Source organism: Taudactylus pleione, unplaced genomic scaffold, assembly GCF_031769625.1.
Source record: "Taudactylus pleione unplaced genomic scaffold, aTauple2 ptg000585l, whole genome shotgun sequence".
Lineage (NCBI taxonomy): Eukaryota > Metazoa > Chordata > Amphibia > Anura > Myobatrachidae > Taudactylus > Taudactylus pleione.
Genome location: NW_028284987.1, coordinates 1732534 through 1755000, shown reverse-complemented (window position 1 = coordinate 1755000; position 22467 = coordinate 1732534). Strand labels below are relative to the sequence as shown.

Genomic DNA, 22467 nt, shown 5'->3' with positions numbered 1-22467 from the left:
GCAGTCCCTACAAAGGGTTTCACGCATCTGGGTTGCTCCGCCTACCCTCAACGTGTTTGAGATGCGAACGGTCCACTATCAGTGCGCTGCTGTAGCTGTTAGTCTCAGGAGGTTTTGTGTCAGTCTCCCTGTATACCTCTCCCTTGGTTAAGGTATATAGTGCTCTATATCCTACCATTCCTGGTGATTGTGCAGTTTCTTTACAGTTGATTGCAATTTTATTACATATGCATTGTATGTGACTGTTTGCTAGCTGCTGTATAGACAGTGTCTATTTATTTATATCTGTCCATTATAACGATCACTGTTTTTTTTTTTTTTCTCCATCCCTTTGGGGGTGGAGGTTTCTCTTTGAGTACTTCACATTCATTAAGTTTTTGTGAAGGCTGTCATATAACATTGTGTTTATTGAATTTATTTGCCATGTCAAAAGATAAAGGGAAACAGGAGGGGGAGCCCTCTGTGCTGGTTTCATGTAAATCATGTATGGCCTGTTCTCCCCTCAGGCTGTAAAGGATGGTTTGTGTGTTGTCTGTTATAAAGAGCCACCTCACCAGTCCAGTTTACCTATCCCTGAATAAGAGCCATCTTGGGTATATTCTTTGTCCCATGTAATGAAGCAGTTTGTGGATTGTATGGCTGCTCCCGCAATGCCTCCTTGGATGGGGTGTCCACTGCATGCCATGTTTGTACCTCCTATGCATCCTTCCTGGAATGATGTTTATGGCCATTCTAGTCAGAGTATGGCACCGTCTAATCTTGAAAACAGACTGGTAGTTACTAAGGCGCCTAAGCCCAAGTTATCTTTTTATCAGTCTGCTCAACATATGGATTCAGATGCATCATCAGGAATCAAATGATGTGCAGGGTTCCTCTCCAGGGTCTAGCTCGGGGGAGGAGGACCATCCGTCCACAGTGGATGTTCCTTCTTTGGTTAGGGCGGTTAAGGGCGGCCCTTTGGTTGAAATCCTGGAAAGCTGATACAGGATCAAAGATGGCTCTGGAAGTCTTACCTTTCTATGAAAAAGTACTTTTTGGAGCAGAGCTAGGTAAAATAATAGCTACTCTGGCGGCTTCAAAGTCAGCAAGTATGCCATCTACAGCTACAATATCGTCTAGGCAGGTTTCTTTTCGGTCCTTTCTCCCTCGGGTACGAGCAAGGGAACAGTCTTCCTCTAAGCCGTCTAGTTTTCGCAGGACTACAAGGCGACAAATTGAGATGTCTGGGCCGGCAAGACGTCCAGCTTCTAAACCAGACGACAAACCCTCGGTCTGATAGGATGGGCCTCCTCCTGGGGGATTCCAGGGTGGGAGGCCGACTTTTCAGTTTGCGGATAACTGGCGTCAGACAACAACAGATGCCTAGGTCTAAGAAGTGGTCTCTCAGGGGTATGCCCTCACTTTCAGGAGGCATCCACCCCAGAAGTATTTTTGCACAGATCCTCCATCAGATGCGCTCAAGGCCTTGGCCCTTCAGGAAGCAATACACTCCCTGCTGCAGGCGGGGGTAGTAATCCTGGTTTCTGTGTCGCAGCAAGGAAGGGGTTATTATTCCAATCTATTCTTGGTTCAGAAACCGAGTGGGGCTCATCGCCATATTCTTAATCTAAAAATCCTCAATAAGTTTATCCATGTACCCAAGTTTCATATGGAAACTCTCCAGTCAATTATTTTGGCAATGGAGCCTGGGGATTACATGGTTTCCCTGAACATTCAGGATGCATATCTGCATGTTCCTATTAAACCATACCACCAACAATTTTTAAGGTTTGCTGTCCTTCAGCAACATTACCTAGTGTTCACTCTAGCTCCGGCGGCAGGCAGGGCGCCGGAGCCAGAAAGGGCACCTTTGTGCGTGCGCCGAAGGCGCGCGCGTGCTTGAAAAGGGGGCATGTCTATAAGACGCATCCCCTTTTTGTTACTCTTGGGGGCGTGCCCTGCACTTACGGACACACCGTGCAGCCCCCAAGCGCTGCAGACAGGGAGAATAGGCACATGCGCCCGCGTTTTATTCTCCGGCGGTGATCGGGTCACCGCACATTTCTCCACCCGCGGAACACTGCAAACCGCGGGTGAAGATGGCACCAGCAGGCTGTGAGGGCAAGGCGGTTTTTGCCCTCCTTCTGGAGGGCAGGGTGCTTTTTGCCCTCCAGAAGGAGGGCAGGGTGCCGCGCACCGCTAAAACAGCCTAGCGGGAACGCTAATTACCAATTTGAGGCACTACCCTTTTGGGCCTATATACGGCCCCTGGGTATTTACCAAAATAATGGCGGTCATGACGGCCTATCTCAGGCGTCAGGGAGTCAGAATGTTACCATATCTGGATGTCCTTATGATATTGGCGCATCCCCCAGTTGTTTTACAAAACCATTTTCAACTGACCATAGACTGTCTACGAAAGCTCATCAATTGGAAGAAATCATCGCTTTCTCCAACACAGCATATGGTACATCTGGGAACTCTTCTGGATTCTCAGGCACAAAAGTGTTTCTGCCAGAGAACAAGATTGCGGCCCTATCATTGCGAATACGCAAGCTGCTACAGAAGCGAAGGATATCCATTCTGTTAGCGATGCAGGTCCTGGGATCAATGGTATTCACCTTCGACATGGTGATGTATGCTCAGTTTCATTCCAGGCCTCTGCAAAAATTGATTCTCTCAAGGTGGAAGGGAGAGTGTCATCTAATAAAGTCTCAGAGAATCCTTCTCACTCCAGAGGTTCGTCACTCCCTCCTGTGGTGGCTGAAATAGGATCATCTGAACAAAGGGCGCCCGTTCTGGTTTCCAGGTCTGCTCCAGGGCAGGCCGGTCCAGATCCAGTCCGACAATGTGACTAGAGTGGCCTACCTCAATCAGGGAGACACGAGAAGTTATGCAGCCATGAAAGAGGTGACAAGGATTCTGATTTGGGCAGAACGTCCTCTTCCGGCCATCTTCAATATTCATTCCGGGTGTACTCAGTTGGGAAGCAGACTTCCTAAGTCGCTAGGACATACACGCCGGAGAGTGGTCTATCCATCCGGGAGTGTTCAGCTCCTGGTAAACAAGTGGGGTCTACCAGAAATAGTTCTCATGGTATCACGTCACAACCACAAAGTCCCCAGGTACGGGTCCAGAGACCCATCAGCAGCCTTTGTGGAAGCACTGGCAGTAAGATGGGACTTCAAGTTGGCGTATCTCTTTCCTCACATTTTCCTCCTCCCAACAGTTATACTGGTGGCTTCAGCTTGTCATTGGTTCACTGACATACAGAATCTATCCATAGACAGTCTATATCCTCTTCCTCTATGGCAGGATCTGCTAACGCAGGGTCCCTGCCGGCATCCGGACTTACCTCGTCTGGCTTTGACGGCGTGGTTTTTGAATCTTCCATCTTAAGAGCAAACATTTTTTCCAGTTCTGTAATTCAGGCAATGCTTAGGGCACGAAAGCCTGCCTCTGCCCGCATCTAATACAGGGTTTGGCATTCTTTTGGTCAATGGTGTTCCTACAGAAAGTATGGTCCTATGGTGTTTAGGATTTCCAGGGTACTGGCTTTTCTCCAGGCGGATTTAGACCATGGTCTCCGCCTGGCCTCTTCCTCTGTCTATCTGGTTCCAGAGGGAGATTACCTCATTACCAGATATTAGAATTTATTTTCAGGGAGTTTTGCGAGTTCAGCATCCTTTTGTTCCACCGGTAGCACCGTTGGATTTGTCTTTGGTTATTAAGGGGCTACAAGCTCCCCCATTTGGACCCCTGGACTCTGTAGATTTGAAATGGTTGACAGCGAAGATGCTTTTTCTCCTCACTATCTCTTCTGCACGCAGTGTCTCTGTTTTGGCAGTGCTCTCTTGTCGCACCCCATTTTTGATTTTTCACCAGGATAAAGCTTTTCTTTGTACAAGGGAGGGTTACCTTCCTAAGGTAGTGTCCCGTTTTCATGTGAATGAGGAAATTTTAGTTCCAGCTTTTCAGGCTCCAGATCTTATGTAGGTGAAGCCTCCCTGGATGTAGTTCGTGCTCTCCGTATCTATGTGGAGCGTACAAACTTGTTAGAAAGTCATATGCTCTTTTTACACTTAAGGCACTTAATAACATTCCCTGCTGTTTTACTATATCTGAAACCATTTAAGTTTTAATTGCGTGATTTATCTTTTTGCAACATCTACCCTTTCATTCATTCCCAAATACAATTGAGATTTGTGACAGTCTGCTTTCATTGTCTTTTTTATTCTTGTCATTTAATTGTGAATTAGTTTTCCTTCATCTTTGCTTTCTAATACATATAGAAGCATGAAGCCAATGTCTTAATCCTTTTCCCTTCTTATGGTTTAATTTTGTTTCATTTGCTAGATTTGTTCAACATCCTAAAAACTTTGGCCTGATTTCTGCCTGTCTAGAGAGAAAGGTAAGATTTCTGCTGATCGCCATAGCGCCAAGGATAAAATAAACTAGACATAAAAGAGAGGTTTGCCACAAATAACAGACACCTTTTGCAAATAACCCTACAGGAAATTATAGTCATGCCATCAGAAATTGGATGTCTAAAGGTGCTAAGTGATTTGTATAATGAGATTTTTGAAACTTTTGAGAATTAAAGAAGAATTATCATTATTTTGACATCTTTATCAAGTGTTTTTGGGGTCTAAGTTACTAATGCTGGGCATACACTATACAGTTATCTGTCAGATATCTGTCCAATCTGGCTGGTTGAATTGAAAATCTGGTAATGTATGGGAGCAAATGACAATCGACCATTTTCTCACAAACACTGCAAAACAGACAAAAATGGTCTTTCAGACAAATTGGTTAAAACACACAAATTTAACCAATGTAAACAATTGGTTTTTGTCCGTTTTCAGTGTTTAAAACCATATGATCGACTGTAATTTGCTCCCATACATTACCAGGTTTTCATTCCAACCAGCCAGATTGGACAGCTATCTGACAGAAAATTGTGTAGTGTATGCCCAGCATAAGGCTGGGTACACACCTAAAGATTTCTGTCCAACCATCCAACTAGTTTATTGGTTGGAATGAAAATCTGGTAACATATGGGAGTAACTGATCAGCAATTTCCTCTTAAATGGCAGAAAACAGATGAAAATGGTCGTCAGACAAGTTTGTTAAATGTTTGATCTAAACAATTTGCTCAAACAAGTTTTTGTCCATTTTCCGGCGTTTGGGAGCAAATTCAACTAGTTGGATGGTTGGACAGAAAATCTTTAGGTCTTAAGGGGCATACACATTAGACGATGTTCTGAAAGATATTGGGTGTACACACTGAACGATATCGTTAACGATATTGTTCAGTGACGTCATCCTGCCACATCTCTGAACAGGTACTTTCTGATGATATCGTCAGATTGGCCTGCATGTTTGCAAGACCGCAAACATCATTAACGACCCGCGGGAGCGCGCATCGTTGGTCGTTTGGTACATACACACTGGGCGATATGAAGGATATATCGTTCATATCGTTCACTTTTATCGTCTAGTGTGTATGCCCCATTAGAGATAATATGGATGGAGATAAAGTACCAACCAATCCGCTCCTAACTGTCATTTTTCAAACACAGCCTGTAAAGTGACAGTTAAGAGCTGATTGGTTGGTAATGTATCTCCGTCAACTTTATCTCTCTCCAAGGCTTAGTACATAGACCCCAATGTGTTTTTGAATTTTTTGTGGAGTCATATTTGTGAAATCCATTGTTTTATTAAATATCCACTGTGTTAAATACTCCTATTCCTGCTACATAGTATCCAGATTTGGAACACCAGTTGTACACCAGACTGGTATTTTAAATCTCTCAATAAATGGAAAGGAAAATAGTAATCAATGTTACTTTTAGTCTGGAAAGTGCAGCTGTCATTAGGAAGATCAGAACTATCCTCAGATTACTTTTCTGCACTGCACCCCTACTATTAACTTATTTTATCCACAAACATACTTTAATGTGCCAATGATGATTCGTATACTAAAGTGCTACAAATGAGAGCGCTACTGTGCAGAACACTGCTCAATATTATAATGCAGCCTGCATCCCAGTATTTGGCCATATCCTTCTGGTGCTACATATACAAGTAACCAAACTAGCAACCTGCACAGTCATATACAGTAGGTTGGCAGCCTCCTGGTTGCATCTCAAGTGAATTCCAGTTGTCAGCAAGTAGGCATTTTTGTTACTGGGATATTGAGGGTCCTACACAATATTGGAATTGCTTCCCAGGCCCTGCAACTTAAAAAGTAGCTAATGGGCATTTACAGAATATGTAATTTACACATTTTGTTTGTAATTATAGCTTGGTCATTTTCAGCTCAAAGTGCTAATGTTTTTTCTTTTATATATTTTTTTATATAGAATGTTGCAGATTGTGTGTTATACTATTATTTAACTAAGAAAAATGAAAACTATAAAGCTCTTGTAAGAAGAAATTATGGCAAGCGGAGAGGACGAAATCAGGTATCTTTTAATTATAGCGTTCGCCTTATTTTAGAATAAGTTGCATTTTGCCTTTATTTTCATTTAATGTACTTATGATTTGACAATGTTTGCATCTTGTTTTTCAAACTTTACTGCAAACAAATACAGTAATATTTTAAGATATTCTGTTCACACTGATTGCAATAAGTGCCCCACTGTAATTAGGCTGCGTTTACAACACCAGAAAACCTATTTATACTGCAATTTGTCCGCAATTTACATTTACTGTCATTAATGTAAACAGACTGTGTGATTGTAGCCGCAACTGGTGTTTGCAGTCCTCTATCTACTATAAATATTTTGTTTTTGATGTCCGATTACTGGTATTGATTGTTGGTTATGTTTAAATATCTGAACTCTTATTTACGTACATTGGGTAATATTCACAAAAATGACTTCAATATTGTTTTTTAAAAATGATCTAATTGCGAGTAAAATCACACACTACTTTGGAATGCCAAAAACATTATAGTAGGTCAGTGGGCGGTATTCAATTGTTTTCGCGGCCCCCATCTCCCGTCTAAGGTGACAGGAGATCGCGGGCCACTATGCAATTGTTCTAGATTTCGTGCTGATCGCGCCCAAAGTGGTCGGGTTTAGCCGCATAAAGCAGCTAAACCCGGCCAAAGTGCTGGGCGCGATCGCGAAAAGTGATGTTTGGGCGCCCAAACAGGTCACTTTTCGCACATTTCAGCTCTCATCCCCCAGGGGCTGCGAGCTGAAATGTAGCGCTGGCAGCTGATCGTGCCCGACAGGAGCAAGAATTGAATAGCTCCGTCGGGCGTGATAGGGGCTGGAATCAATTGAAATTCGCCCAGTGTTTGATATTTAGGTTATCTTAAGATCTCCTTTTAAGTTTCACACTTTAATCAAACAAACTTTAAAGGTAACATTAAAATATACACAATTCACTTTTTTCGTTTGATTATGAAACGTTACACTTTTGTGAATTTGACACAGAGTGGGTATATTTTGTGTCTAATATCAACTGTTAGTTATTTTGTTGGTTAATTATATTCTGACTTGTAATTTCAATAAGCAACAAGAAGCTGACAATGCAACATGGCTACAACATGTAAAAACCATATTTACTGGGATAGAGAATTCATATGTGTTTAGTTATCGTAACTTGCTTGTGCTACAGCATTCAATGTCACTTTCAGGTATACATTAAATATAACAGCCTAGGCAAAACTTCTGAAGTTTCATTTAATGTGGGCGTTGTTTTGTCCCTTCCTTTTGTTTTAATTGGCTTTTCAGACAAATTAATTAATTTTGACAATTTGTTTCAGACCTTTGTATTTGCAGTTTTGGCTTTGTTGGGCTTGAGCCAGGTATTTCCTAATCAGGACAAAGAGGTACAAATGCAAATTTGCCTCTGGGGTATAATTTAATTGCGAACTGGAAAATCCTGTAGTAAGAAATCTTGTGTGAAGACATTTAACAGGCAATATGATTATAGCGAAAGAACGTCCGGGTGTACAAAAAGATGTTCTGGAATAGGTTCAAAGTAAACTTCCACTGCCATAATGGCTAGCTGCATGGACCTGTACAGGACTGTGTAAAGTTATCCCATTTATTTTCTACAGCAGGTGGTTCAGCCTCTGTGATCTGACAAAAAAGAAACTTGCTCTGCTGCTGTTGCAGCCAATCAAGCTGAGCACAGAGGGGATTACCTTGAGTAACCCTTGCGAGATTAATAGCTTGCATGTGAGATGGTCAACTCTTCTGTAGGCAGCTTAAGTGGCAGGATGACACAATTTCCTGGAATAAACATGCTGCCGGGTCAGCCAACTTCTGTACTGAGGACAGTGATGTGTCTGCTGTTGTACCCTATCATGCATATTATCCTTCTGAGATTCTGCCAAGGCCAAATATCAACCCACTGCAAAGGTGGCACAGAAGATTGCGCATGAACAGATGAATGTGCAGGTGCGTGCAGCCAGGGGAGGGAGAAGGAGGGATTCGCCCTGTTTTGCAGCCAAGCTTTAGAATAGAACAGGGTTGAATGTGTTTGTAACTGAGCGCACACAGAAGCTAAGAATAAAATGAGTATTTGTGTTGTGCCTCAGCACGATTGCATAGACGCAGCAGCTGTCAGATTGGTCTGTGGAAGCAGGGGATGCTGTAGTACAGTTGGTTACTGATGTAATCTGCTTTAGTACATTGTATATCTTGTATATATAGCATGCAGGTCAGCACTCAGTACTTTTATAATTGGAGGATGCAATTAAAAAGGAACGGAGCATTCTCTTCAGTAGTGATATCCTACTACCATCTGCTGGCAGCTATAAAAACTACAGATATAGAAGTTGTTTATGAAGGACACAACTAAATAATGGCACGGTGCGGCTTTCACTTTCAGCCAAGCCCATTGGTTTCCAGAGCAATAATATGCCATTTGTGTGAGAACAGTGTGCTCTGACTGCTAGGAGGAGCTGTGCCCAGTGACAACGTTCCTTGCTATGTACATGAAAATAACAGAATTAATTTTTTCCGTAGTTTAGTTAATTACCATGAGGAAGGGCACAGAGCCATTTTCAGTCCACAAAAGGACTTTGTTTTTTGCATAAGCTCAGTATAGATTGTGCTTTGTACTTTTTAGTGGCAAATTTTTCTATGTGCAGCAGCCCAATGTATGAAACGTAAACAACACAGCAGTGACATGTAAAGGCTAAAACATATGTTCGGTCTTTAGCAGAAAGTGTTACTTTAATAAAAGGGATGGGTCTAAAGTAGAAGAAGGTTGGATTTTGACAAGACATTTACAGTTGTGAACAGTGCGCTTGTAGAGATTTTTGCCATCTCACTGCTAAGCTCAGTACACTTCTTGTTTGAGGGTTACCTAGACAGCTGAGAGGAGACAAGCACCTTGGAACACATTGGGTGGGCCATGTGGGAGCAGAGATGCAAAACAAATGTGTATGGGAGTGACCATCATGTGCGCTTTGTGAATGAGGTCTGTTTCATTGTGAAATAACAATAGTTCATCCTGCAACCCCACAGAGCATAGCAGTCCTGTTTTATATGCTCCGTTTCTGGTCTCTCTCCGGATTCAACAGGAATCTGTTTTCTGTGTTTATCCACAAGCTCTTTCAAATTGTGTTTGTGTAATGCTCGGGTTAATCCTCGGTGGACCAAAGACAATTAATGCCATTTCAAATGTGTTCACAGAGACTCAGCTGCATAATTGAGACATGTTTTAATTGAATCTGACACCTATTATTGTTTGTGAATCTTTTTATAAGGATTATGTGAAATGTGTGAGTGGCAGGCTGGGAGCGCTACGTTTCCATGTACACTTGTGCCTCATTCGTGAGATATCCGCCTGTGTTCACAAACTGCATGTGTTATATGTGGCATTTTATCTAAAGCAACAGATTGCACGCCCTTCCCAGGAAGAAAAGGAAATTGAAAAAGTAGAGGAAGAGAAAATAGAGAAAAATGAGAAAAAGGAAGAAGAGAGACGGGAAGAAGAGGAAAAAGAGGATAAGGAGGAGTTTAGGTAAGCAGTCTGTCCATGTGAATAGTCAACTATTCATGTAAAGTTTACATATATGGATGTGTCCTCATACACCTAGTCTTAATACACCGTCCGGTGCAAGACGCCTGGCGCACAGAGCAATGTAGTGTAGCCACCTTTTCTGTAACTTTTGTTAATACAGATACAGCGAAACACCGCTCAATTTGTATTACAGTGGTGCAGATGAAGCACAACGGAACTTAGCGGGAATAAAAGCCGACTTATTCTCACGCAGATGTACAAGTGTCGCATATCAAATTAATCCGTGCAGCCTCATTAAGCTTTTTTGTCGTATGGGATTGCGACTATTAGAGCGAAAAAGACGCTCAATGCAAGCCGACAGGTCCTGGCGCACCGCGAAGGGCTGTTTGGCGCGACTGTGGCAATAGTGTATGAGGACAAATCTGTAATTCATGTTCTGATGAAATATGTGCCAGGCTCTGTGAATTAGTTTTATGTAACATGTAATTCTGTAGCCATGCAGGTGTGAGGAACATAACTGTCATTTCTTATAAACCGTCTGTGTACTCCATATAACACAGTTGTCTTGTACATGTCAATGATAAATGCAGCATGAGTTCTAAACACTTGATATCTTTAAAAGGCTTTTATATTAAAATGTTATTTCCTCTGCTAAATCTGTGTTATAGTCATCAATAATCCCATAGAAAAATAGAGTAGTTTAAAAAAAAAACCAAAAAAAAAACCCCATATATCACTGGCAGGCTTTAAGAAGAATCTTGATTTATGCTTAAATGGTACTTGCTAATTTAAGAGAAAATATATACGCCTTCTATATATACGCCTTCTATATGTGACCAAACACACACAATCACTGCATAGAATGTGCTTTACTAGTGTGTATGTATGATTATGAAATGAAGATGCATGTAAAAATTTATGCGTGATTAATGATTTTTTAGTTGAAAACATCTTACCTAAAAAATATGGCAATCTACGTTCTTGGTCCAACCCATAGGTTTATTGTGGAGGTTACTAACATGAGAAATAAAGTTGGTCTTCCCTTGCTGTGCTCTGAAATAATGGTTCTTCCTGAAGGCTTCAGTGTCTGGTACTGAAACCTCTCGCCTAATTCAAACAGGCAGCTGTGTTCTCAGTACCCCTCCTCCATGGGCTCCACATTCATGTGACTGCAAAGTTAACAGGGAATGTGTATCAGGAGCACTGTTAGCTTGATATAAGGCCTGCCGGATTGGGGCAAGAGGTGAATAAAATGTGTTTTCTCACCCTGGTAAACTGTGCAGACTACATTTTAGTTTTGGTTAGAGATCTCCTTTAAGAATAGTTTCTAAATAGGAAAATTTGGGCGAGTTATTTAGCCTGTGCCTGTATATATATTTAGGGAGATCACCAAAGAGAAAATTGAAACTGTAGTAGAAGACATGGAAGAAAGGGAACAATCCACTCCGAAGGGACGTAAAACTGCAAACAGCCAAGGTCGACGGAAGGGACGAATTACTAGGTCAATGGCAAATGAGGCTGCTGCTGCAAATGCTTCTACACCAGCACCTGCTACACCTCCTGCTCCAGCAATGCCAGTGGCTGGTCCATCGGAGGAGTCTCCACTACCCCCATCGTCTTCACAGGAGCAAGGTGAGTAACCCTGTGATCAAATGTTTCTACCATTGCCTTGCATTTTTCAGCTGTCAGAGACGATGGTCAGCATAACCTAAAACAGTTCAAGATTAAATCTATACATGTTAAGGTAAATAAATTTAAGTTTAAATAGTCAAGTACAAAAAATGTATAAGCAAGGACAAAAGACTCTTGTTAAGTCATATTTTGTTGTTTTAATTTTTCTATTTATGCATGAAGCATTGGAGATAAACTTTCAGGTTTCCCTAATTTATCAAATATTTATTAAACCTTGATGAAACTATAGCCAAAAATCTGCATTCTGTGCCTTGCAATAAATGTACATGTGACACCATTACCAGAACTGCCTGAAAGGACCTATGTAATCTTCTGAAGCCTCTTACATACTATTTAATGTGACTGTACTGCTCACTGAACTAATTGCAGCACTGAAGGGAGCCCCCATTAGCAGAAACAATGCTGCCCATAAATGTTATCGTATTGCTGGTGATGTTATAAATTTAGCTAGATTATTGTAGCTTTTAAGTACCCCAAAAAGATCCAATTGAATCTGTTGATTCAGAGTGGGACGTGTCCACATTTGGTCAGCACATTCTGCAATTGGTCTGTGTGTGCCATTATCATCTGAGCAAATAAGAGAACTCCATGTGACCTGCACAATAGCCTCAAGTGGCGTGCATCCAGATCTATCTAAATTAACCTCCCATCTCAGTGGCCGAATTGGTAAATTAGTTGGTTGCTTGGCTCTTATGGGGCTTTAGGCCAACTTCCCGCTGGTGTTCATTGTATATGTTCTACAAGTGTTTTTAACACTAGTACAACACATGTAAACTAATCTAAACCCATTGCTTTTGACCATTCCATTGTTTTTAACCATACCATGTGTGTTTTGGGATTTATTGTTGAAATGACATTTGTCCATTCTCCTTCTCAATAAATTGTTTTGCAGTGGCTGTAGGAATAGGGAATATTGTCTGTGCGTGACCCTGACAAAAGCACCGATTTGCAATTATTATTTAGCATGTCCCTTTCTGAACTTTTTCGATAATAGAAAATATTCTGCTCTAATTGTACTTAATTTAATTTAAACTGTACCAAGTTCTTTCTAGTAAATGGGGCAAATCTCCTTTCTTTGTGGCTTTCCTGTACAGCAGTGATTCCCAACCTCGGTACTCAAGGCACACTAACAGTCCAGGTTTTAGTGATATCCATGGTTGAGCACAGATGGATAAATCAAAATAACTGAGATACTAATTAAATCACTTGTGCTCAAGTATGGCTATCCTTAAAACCTGGAACGTTAGTGTGCCTTGGGGGAACCCCTGCTGTACAGTGTAGTTGTCATTCCTGTTTATTCCTACTATGCCACGGAGTGATGCCTCTGACACTGGTCTTTTGTGCATTTTCATATGTCTGAGATTCTTTCTCTTTTTTTGCCTAATTGTTTTCCTCCATTATAAGGTCATTACAGGAATATTTATACTGTTATCAAGATTATTTTTTACATCACTGTAGGCTTGTTAATAGCAGTGGTGCTCATGGCTTTGATTCACCATTGACATGAGGATTTATTCTGTATTTTGCACTGTACATCTTCATCTGATTCATCCTGTAATTGTGATCTCAAAACATGGACAAGAACTTTGCAAAAAGGACTAGTATGTTATGGTGTAAATTGAATGTAGTCTAATGGTCTTACTAATGGGGCTATCACTACTAACATCTGGCGTTGGCACATGGTCTAGAAGTCATTGCCAAATTTTTTTCAAGCATATTATTTTTTTGTTTAAAAAAAGCTGCATTACCACCTAGAAAAACGTTTTTCTTACAGTGCTCCATCTCCATAACTGGAACCCTAGGGGGCTGCTCTGTGCTGGGGCAATACCATTTCTCTCACACCTCTGGTGAAACATGAGAGCGGTGGAAGGGTATGTATTGGGGTGGGGGATTGTGGGACCGCCTTAGGAAAAAAAATATGCTAGTGCAGCTTAAAATCAAGTTTAGTAATCAGTCATACACACATGAAATTGTCCTGGGTAGGATATTTCCAACTAATACCATATAACGGTCAAATGTGACTTTGGGTTCTATGTATTAAGCCTTTTAGAGATAATGTGGACGGAAATAAAGTACCAACCAATAAGCTCCTGTAATTTTTCAAACACAGGGGAAGATGTATTAAGCTCTGGAAATGATAAATGACCAACCACTCACATTCTAACTGTCATGGTACAGGCTGTTTGAAAAATGGCAGTTAGGAGCTGATTGGTTGGTCGTTTATCACACTCCACTTTATCACTTTCTAGAGCTTAATACATCTGCCCCACAGTCTGTAAAGTGACAGAAGCTGATTGGTTGGTACTTTGTTCGTCCACTGTATCTCTCTCCAAGGCTTAGTACATAGAGCCCTCTGAGAGGCTTAGGGCCTGATTCAGATTTGGGAATAGAGTAAAGGTGCATATCCACTACACGAGTGTAGAACGACTGTACGATTACAACATTGTAATCGTTCATCATACTGTGCAGTGGATAATGTGCCCACACTGAATGATATGTCGTTCAGTGTGGGCACCCTCCCTCATCCCCAAACATGTACAACCTGATGATCTCGTCAGGTTAGCCTGCATGTTCAGGCGATGACAAATGCTGTCAATGACCAGCGGGAGCACGCATCGCTGGTCGTTGCCGGCATAATTACTGCACGATTAATGAACAATAACGACGTAGTAATCGTTCAATCGCTCATTTTTCTCGTGTAGTGGATATGCGCCATAAGAAAGAGCAAGTAACTGTGCACCTAGGTAAACCGTGCTGTAATGCAGAGGGGGGTGGGGGAAGATTTAAAATGTGCAGAGAGGCTTAGATTTGGGAGGGGCATGTCCAAACTGATACCTAAATTGCAGTGTAAGAATAAAGCTGTCTAGCATTTGTGGACTACATGCAAAAGCAGAGAGTATTTACCCTGCATGCAAAAAAAAGTATGTATTTGCACCCCTTGCATTGCAACATGGTTTGGTTTTCCATGTAAGTTACTTGCTCTGTCTAAAGCTGGGTACACACGGTACGATGTGCCCCAGCTATGCGATCAAGGATCCGATTGCCGACATATCGTGCGGTTCCCACACACGGAGCGATCCGGTACCCGACCGCCCAATATGCCGCCCCTCCACCTCCTCATTTGACGATTCTCCAGATCTCTTGTGCCTGCAGAAAGATCTGGAGGAGTGACGGACGACCCTATGGGAGGATGATATCATGCCCATACACTGAAAAATATAGCTGCGACATCGTTCCAATCCGTCGAATCGTCCGCTATATCGCTCCATGTCTGGGGGCCTTTACTCTATTCCCAAATCTAAAACGGGCCCTTAAAACGATAACAGTTTAAGTGTAATGTAAATGAATGAACACAATGCTGCAATATTTCTGAATTGAAGTATGACTGCTGTGTTGACGTTTATTCTTTTAAAAAGGGACCTCTTCCTTAAATGCTGACGTGTATGTAGCCTGTGATCTTCTCTCCAAAAATATAATTTTTTTTTTTTTTTTAATCCATTGCTTTTGTTAGTTGTCAGTGTTGGCAACATTTGTAATGTTTACATTGCTGTCAAATATGAATGCAACATGCTTGTTAGACTCATGCGAGCTGGCTAAATTCCGGTGGTCTCCACTTCAGAAAATAGGCTCTTTGCAGAAGGTTTAGCAAACTTCTTTTTCTTTGTGTCAATGGTTCTGTAGTTGAATGCTCTCTGTTTTATCCTTGTTTTCATTGCTTATATGCTTGTTATATAAGGTTATTTTATTTATTTTTTTAAATGTGCTTAAGCATCCAGAATTTTATACTTAATTATTAAGTGTGTGTGTGTGCCTGTAATTAGAAATATTATAGATTATTAGGGGTTGGCAAATGCAATAATGAATCTTATTTACTGCAAAAGACAATTGGTACTCGTCCTAAGCTCTGCAGGAGAGCATATTTGGTGGTGGACTTAACTAAAAGCACCTCCCCCCCTCACCTTTACAGTTGCTGTCGCTCAGACCTAGGAATGGACATGGCTTAATGACATCATCATGTCGTATCTGCAGTGGCATAAATTAAGCCCTGGGCATTCCAAGATAAACTTTGCAGAACTTTATAAAAGCCATGAAATAAGGAATACAGCACGAAGGCCCATATTTATTAACAAGTGATATTCTTGTTATCACTCGTTCCTAAACTTAAATGGTGCTCCAACCAATCAGCTCCTAAATGTCAATTTTCAAACACGTGACAGGAGATGGTTAGATCACCATTTAAGATTAGTAACAAGTGATAGCAAGAATATCACTCATTGATAAATCTGGTCCTAAATGTGCCCCATCTCTTGAATCCTCGCAGCCACAGACTCAGGGATACCTTCATTTGAAAGACAAGTTTCTCCTTCAAATGATGTGAACACTGACAAGCTATTCTTTGATGATCATGATGAACACCCCTGCACTGCAGAAAACAATATGAAACCCATGGATTGGGGCTTATATTTCCTATACTGGCTTCAATAAACTCAAGGGAAGAGATGAGTCCCCTTAGTAGTGTAGGGGTGAGAAATAAGAGACCATCCAACTGCTATAGAACACACATCCCAGTATGCCGTGACTCAGTGTTGCTATTTAGCCATTCTGAAACTGTTGCAGGGCATGCTTGGATTTGTAGTTCAACAGCAGCTGGAGGCCCGCTTTTTGCCTACCCTACCTTAGTTGTTGCTGCCTGGAGACCACCTGTGATCACCAGACAATGGCATCAGTAAACACAGGGGTCCCCTCATTTCATGCAGTAGGTTATTCATTTTCAAAATGGTATGCCTTGTTTAACTGCTATATTTCTACACATTTTAAGTGTTTCACTCAAACACAGGGAAAAAAAATGATTTATGATTTTCAAATGCGATTTTATTTATTTTTTAAAAACTCTGTGCAGAATTCAACTTTTTGCCATTTTAGAAAGGTGGATTAATGCAGGGGCAATAAACACACAGCAGTTTTGGTGGTTCTAAAATAACAAACAAAAATGCCCACTCCTTTTTGCCTTTTAGTTCAGATTTCTGCCAGTTCAACATTTTATGTAGATTGCCTTTAGGGAATAAGTATACTCATGCTTTAAGTCTTCTGGGAAAAAACAAGGTATAATTTACTGCATAAATTATTACTGATATTGATGTTGGGATGTGACCAGTCCAAAAGTGGCAAAATAAGTTAGATTGTGACATCAAGTAGTGGGATTGGCATCCTCCCTGCTTGAGGGTAAAACAATTGGGTTCTTGAGCCACCATTGTATTTGGAAAAGAGGATTAATTAATGAATCTCTTACTGTACAGTTTTATCCTGTGAACTGTTTCCCGTGAATCACTGTACAGATTGCACACCTACCAGCACTGTGTTACTGCGTACTTTTCTGTGTACCGTTGGCATCTAACATTAAGAAAACATGTAGTAATTTGATGTATAATTGTGGCATTTGGCTACTTCTTCAGTTCTAGAGGTGAGACTGACATTTAGAGTTCTTCAGTTCTGTGAGTGACGGTCTGGCTCAATTCAGAATCAGACAGTGTCTCAACAGGGCCACCACCTCTATAGTGAGAAGACAGAAAAGATACAGGAGATCAGAATTTGTGGGCACCGTGGGTCTTTGTGTGATCTGTAGGGTAGGCTACACGTTAATGAAAGTCAAAACAGAGGCTGAGGTTACACAACCTAGAAGTTGGTTCTATGTCACCCCGAAAGGACCTAATAGACATTGATATGTTAAATATGAGACTATGGTTTGTTGTTTACCATACATGCAGAAACAAGCATTGACCCATTGCAGCTCATGTTTATAATCATTTTCTGTTCTTTTTAGTACAATGTACAGTTCTTTTGTCTCTGTAAATGTTGGAACAGTTCTACAATTAAGTGGGTAACCTCCAATCGGGATTGTGGGATTTAGGAACAGGTGCCCCATTTGAGTATGAGAAATTATGCAGGAGATCTAAAGGTGCCTACACACAGCGATTTTTTTTTTTTACACAATTTGCCCGACGAATCATGAAGACAAATCGTGTAAAATATGCCCAAATCGTGAGTTTCCACTCACGATCACGATGCCAATGCGCGTCCCCGCTCGTCGTACATTGCATCTTCAGATCTGCCCTGCTGTAGGGCAGATTTGCCAATCTGGGACACAATGCACTGGATGCACGATAGACCTTAAGTCAGATTTGACGTTTTTTTTACTCCAAATCGTGACCACTTCTGCCGGGGAGCTGACTGGGGAGGGTTCAAGGGAAATCGTACACCTCGTGGGATCTTGTGCAGATCGCCATGTGAGTAGGCACCTTTATTCTGTATGAGTGTGTCTGTGTAATGTTAGAGACACACAATGTGCAATCGTATACACATGATAAACATTTGTAGTCGTTGGACCTTGCTCGTTTGGTTCCAGATCTGATAGAGAAGTAAGGAAGATTCATGCCATTTCTCAGCGGACTGACACTTGACCACATTAAAATGCATCTGATTTTTTGAGACCGCTTTTTTTTCCTGCATCTAATGTATTACCTGTTAAAACAAACCCAGGTGTAAATGCTTTGTGACTATAGTGACAATTGCTATTTGTTTAATTTTATTGGCCTAACCTGTGACAGTGTTTACAGTAAAACAATTTTGAAACTGCAACTTGATATTGAGCAGCAAATATACAGATTTCTTATTATTATTTGCTTGCACATGTACCATAGTACTTTTTGATTACCAGTGTATATTCTTTGTAGAAACACTAACTTCTGTACAGATATATCTTCTGTATATTGCAATCCAGTGGAATGAAACCTAGCCTGACACACAATGTAGTTTGCAACCTATACTAAGGTGTACACATACATTACTGAAGTGTGTCCATCATGCTATTCGCACTTCCCTGCAGCTTGTTGCCATATTAGCTGGGAGGGGCTTCGTAACCAGACACCGTTTGAGATACAGATTTGTATACTTGAAGCGTAGACATTTGGGTGGTCGTAGGTCATGTTTGTAGTCCCAGCTTTTTAATCTATATCACTGTTGGAGGTTCTTCACCTGTCTGTAATGGAGTGAGGAAGTAACCATTTACTTTTAAATGGAATAGCAAGGTGAAACACTGAACAAGGTATTTCATCTCTGTGGTTTATATCTGAGCATTTCCAGTTTGCTTCTAAGGGGAAATAAACTTGCCTGGACTTACCTCGCCTAGAACATATTTTCCATGCTTTCATTCTGGAGAACAAGATGATCGCTGAGCTTGATTGTAATCTCTCAGGAGCAGGGCTCCTACCATCCTTTCAACCCACCTTTATGTCATTGCTACTCTGCATGTCTCTTTATGTATGCTGTTCAACTTGCCATGTATCAATCTTCGGGTTAAGTTATAGCAACATATTTCACAGTTATGTGCAATACATATATTAACCCATTAATAACAAGAAAAAGGGCCGTGAATCTGCCACCCTTCATAGACCTTTGTATCCAGATTATCCGATTTGCCTGATGTGACTGGTTAAGGATATTATGTTGGTGGTAACCCGTGACTCATCAATGACACCTCAGCCAGTCATGTGATTAGTCTGCATGCACTGATCTTCCATTGCTACTGGTGTCTTTGCTGTCTGTATTCATATTCATGCTTTGTTTGTGTGCTATTAAAAATAAAGTTTAATTTAAAAAAAAAACAAACTAAGAAGCTTTGTGTTTTCTGTAATATATTACAGCTATATAAACGTCATTCCAGGCCAAATCATCACAAAGAAGTAACTTTTCAACCCGACCATCTCATATTTTCGTGGAAGCTGTGATGATTTGGCATGGAATAACCCACAACAATAACTAGGCACCACCTAAAACTGGGGCTACAAATCCTTTTTTAGTATGTTGTGAACAAGTAATTACAGTCTGTATATACAGTTGTCTCGCTAAGCTATAACTATTCATGTCAGCTCTCCCACCATTAGATTATGTTGCATGTTTTTTGTACAGTTTGGATCTTTATATGTTTTTCTTTAGTTACAGTACTGTGTGTGTGTGCTCTTGTATTTTCATTTAATCTGTCTGTAAACCATGAAGTATTTTTGCTGAGCCTTTAAAGCATTCTTTATTGTACTTTTATTTGTACGGTACGGGCGATACTTTCTTATTGTTGTCATGTTGCCCAGTGTTGTTTCCAGCAGTTTATTGTATTAATATATATTACTTTGTTCTTCTCCTGCCTAGTCGGTGATCAAAACCACTTCATTGCTTTTTGTGTGGATTGTTCCTTTTAAAGGACTAGAACAGGTTTATTTTGTTCTGCTCTTCATGCTTCAGTTATCACTTTTCATTTAGTGTTAGATGTTTTTGCATATTCCAACATGTCATTTGTGTTTTCAAGCAATATGGAGTACCTATAGATTACAGTTTTACATTGAAAGGGCATGATCAGTCCTTAATGGTGGTTATTTTTGTAGTGAGACCTTGTTGCCTCTTGTTTGTAAGTGATAATGTATATCGATTATGTGACTGTGGTCGTAGGTTGTCTTGTAGTGAGAATTTCTATGTAGCTGGTACACACAGTGTTTGGTGAATGCTGTTATTTTAGGCGCCGATTAAGCTGTAGCATTCGTCATTGTAGCCTGTGGCTTTGGTTCTTTTACATTCATTCTGCAGGTTTTTTTTTATTCTGCATGGAGTAGTTTTCTCCTTAATACTTTCAGTTCATTTTTCATTCTGATGCTGAACTGCTCATTAATTTCCCCTTCGTCCGCTAACTTGTCACAAGCCCTCTTGTCATAGTCAATAGTGACTGCCTCCCACCATCAGTCTGCCTTCCCCTCATATGGCTTGTACGGAGGAAGCCTGCACGTAAACGGATCACTAAGTGTGGTGCTCGTAATGCAAATCCAGGTCTTTCTTTTTGATGGGATTTGCTGTGTTGTGCTTTCAGCTTCTGCAGAGACCGTGGAGACCTCCCGTTGGACTGAAGAAGAAATGGAAGTTGCTAAAAAAGGTAAAGATTTCAAGTTTGGTTTCTGTGGATATCTCGAGTGAGATGTAGATGTCACTGACCTAGTAGACTTTGTGTGTTGTACCAAAGTAGTTGTGGCGTTTAATTATCTGCTCGAAGAAATTATTGCAAGCTGTCTAATGCTACATGCGGCCATGTGATTTGATGTTCGGTATTTACCGAACCTTAATATTCTAAATTAATACTTAATTTGCTTAAAACGCAATCCAGGTGGGCTGGAAGCACCAAGCCTTTTGTGTATCACTCCACGATTGGAAAGCAGCAGGTCACATGGTCACACACAGTGCTGACAACTGCGCTTTGTATCTGAATTGGGGTTCTGTACTCTTGATACAATCTTTGTTCTCTCATTGGAAATTGGTTAATTAGAAAGCTCTCCTTGTTTGTAGGAAAAATGCAGCACCCCAAGACATGCAAGACAGTATTAATTTGATTTTTGGGTTTGTTTGTCTTGGTTGTAAATCATTTTATAGCAATAATATAAGGCTGCTAAAAAGGTCTTCTTAGAAAGTTACTTTCTCAAGCAAGTCTAAACAATACTGAAAACCTTTCTTTCCAAAATTGTTTTCTAAAGGAACTAGAGTCCTTCCTGGACTGCTTGGAAACTTTTACCTATCACTTCAATCTAAGACCCCTGACTCCTCTTCTCTTCATGAAAACAGATTGTTTTCCATCTTTGTTGTGGTTACGGTTGTAGTAACACATGCACACCCCAGGGCTCTGGCTGGGGCACAGCTCTGTGTTACTGCAGCTTCAGATAAACTTGCTATTGTGATTTACATTTATTTGGTGCTGGACAGCTCCCCCGTATGAATATTATATGTATTTCTACAAAAAAAATTATATTCTTATGTGATTGTGAATATGCCAAAACCCCTCCTTCTGGCACATATTAGTGATTACTTTGTGAACTGTGCGCTATTGACTCATATTTCTTGATAACATTTGCCTTTTCATTTTGCTTCCAGCACTTCTATGTATTTTTTTAATGTGGTCGTGCATGTGTTTGTCCCTGTGTATGCATGCTTGTCTGCTGTGTTGTGTGTTTTGTTATTTTGTTTTCATTTTTGTGTTGTTGGTGCTATTCAGGTTTGTTTTGTGATATTAACAAAGGGGACACTGTGGGTGGAATAGCCGCTGCTTCCGTCTCTGATCGCCACAGGGAAGTAAAATAGGTGTTTACCTGGAATGGCTCTGTAATAATCTGCTGCTAATGCAGTTACACATTATGATTAGCAGGGCAATAGAGGCTTTCTGCAGGGCCTGACATGTGGATTTAGTTCATTTCAGGTGAACAGGACAGGAAGGAAAGAAAGTGACAGCCTGTGGGACTTGGGGAGACATTTAACATTTGTCGTTCCCCAGCCAGAATTTGGCTTGGAGGAAATATTTTTACTAAAATTTCAATTTGTTCATTGCAACAGCTCTTGGTTATGTGTATAAAAGATTCATGTATTTACTTCTGTATTCTAACATAGCAACGTCAAATTGGAGAGTGGGGTGGATTTTCTCTGTCACAGTTGTTTCCTTCTCTTTAATAATATACCAACCACAACCATTTTAAGCTCTGGTCATGATCAAATGGTAACGATGGGGGTTTGTATGGATTATTATTATTTGTTTCTCTTATATACTGCCCATGGAGTGTAAAATATGCTTACCCAAAATGTTTTTTTTTTTTTTTTTTAGAGGATGTTACCTGTCCCCAGTTAGTAAAACCATGGGGGATTCTTCTGCCCAGGATGCACCTAAACAAATCCCCATTTCCCTGAGCCCCTCATAATACAGCTTCGTAATATTTTGGCATTTTATGA

General features: G+C 40.7%; 1 protein-coding gene across 12 annotated transcripts in view; it reads left to right on the top strand.

Moving 5' to 3' along the window:
• The window catches only part of NCOR1 (nuclear receptor corepressor 1), a 223338-nt gene that overhangs the window by 98291 nt on the left and 102580 nt on the right, over nt 1-22467 (top strand). For 9 of the 12 annotated variants that reach the window (XM_088453646.1, XM_088453643.1, XM_088453642.1 and 6 more), the window contains exons 13-17: nt 4336-4390; nt 6345-6446; nt 9842-9972; nt 11354-11604; nt 20573-20635. In XM_088453646.1, the coding sequence (XP_088309772.1) occupies nt 4336-4390; nt 6345-6446; nt 9842-9972; nt 11354-11604; nt 20573-20635 (602 nt within the window). Of the gene's footprint in view, nt 1-4335; nt 4391-6344; nt 6447-8236; nt 8400-9841; nt 9973-11353; nt 11605-20572; nt 20636-22467 lie in introns of those variants that run through there. The other 3 variants (XM_088453648.1, XM_088453647.1, XM_088453650.1) reach the window with 2 other exon arrangements.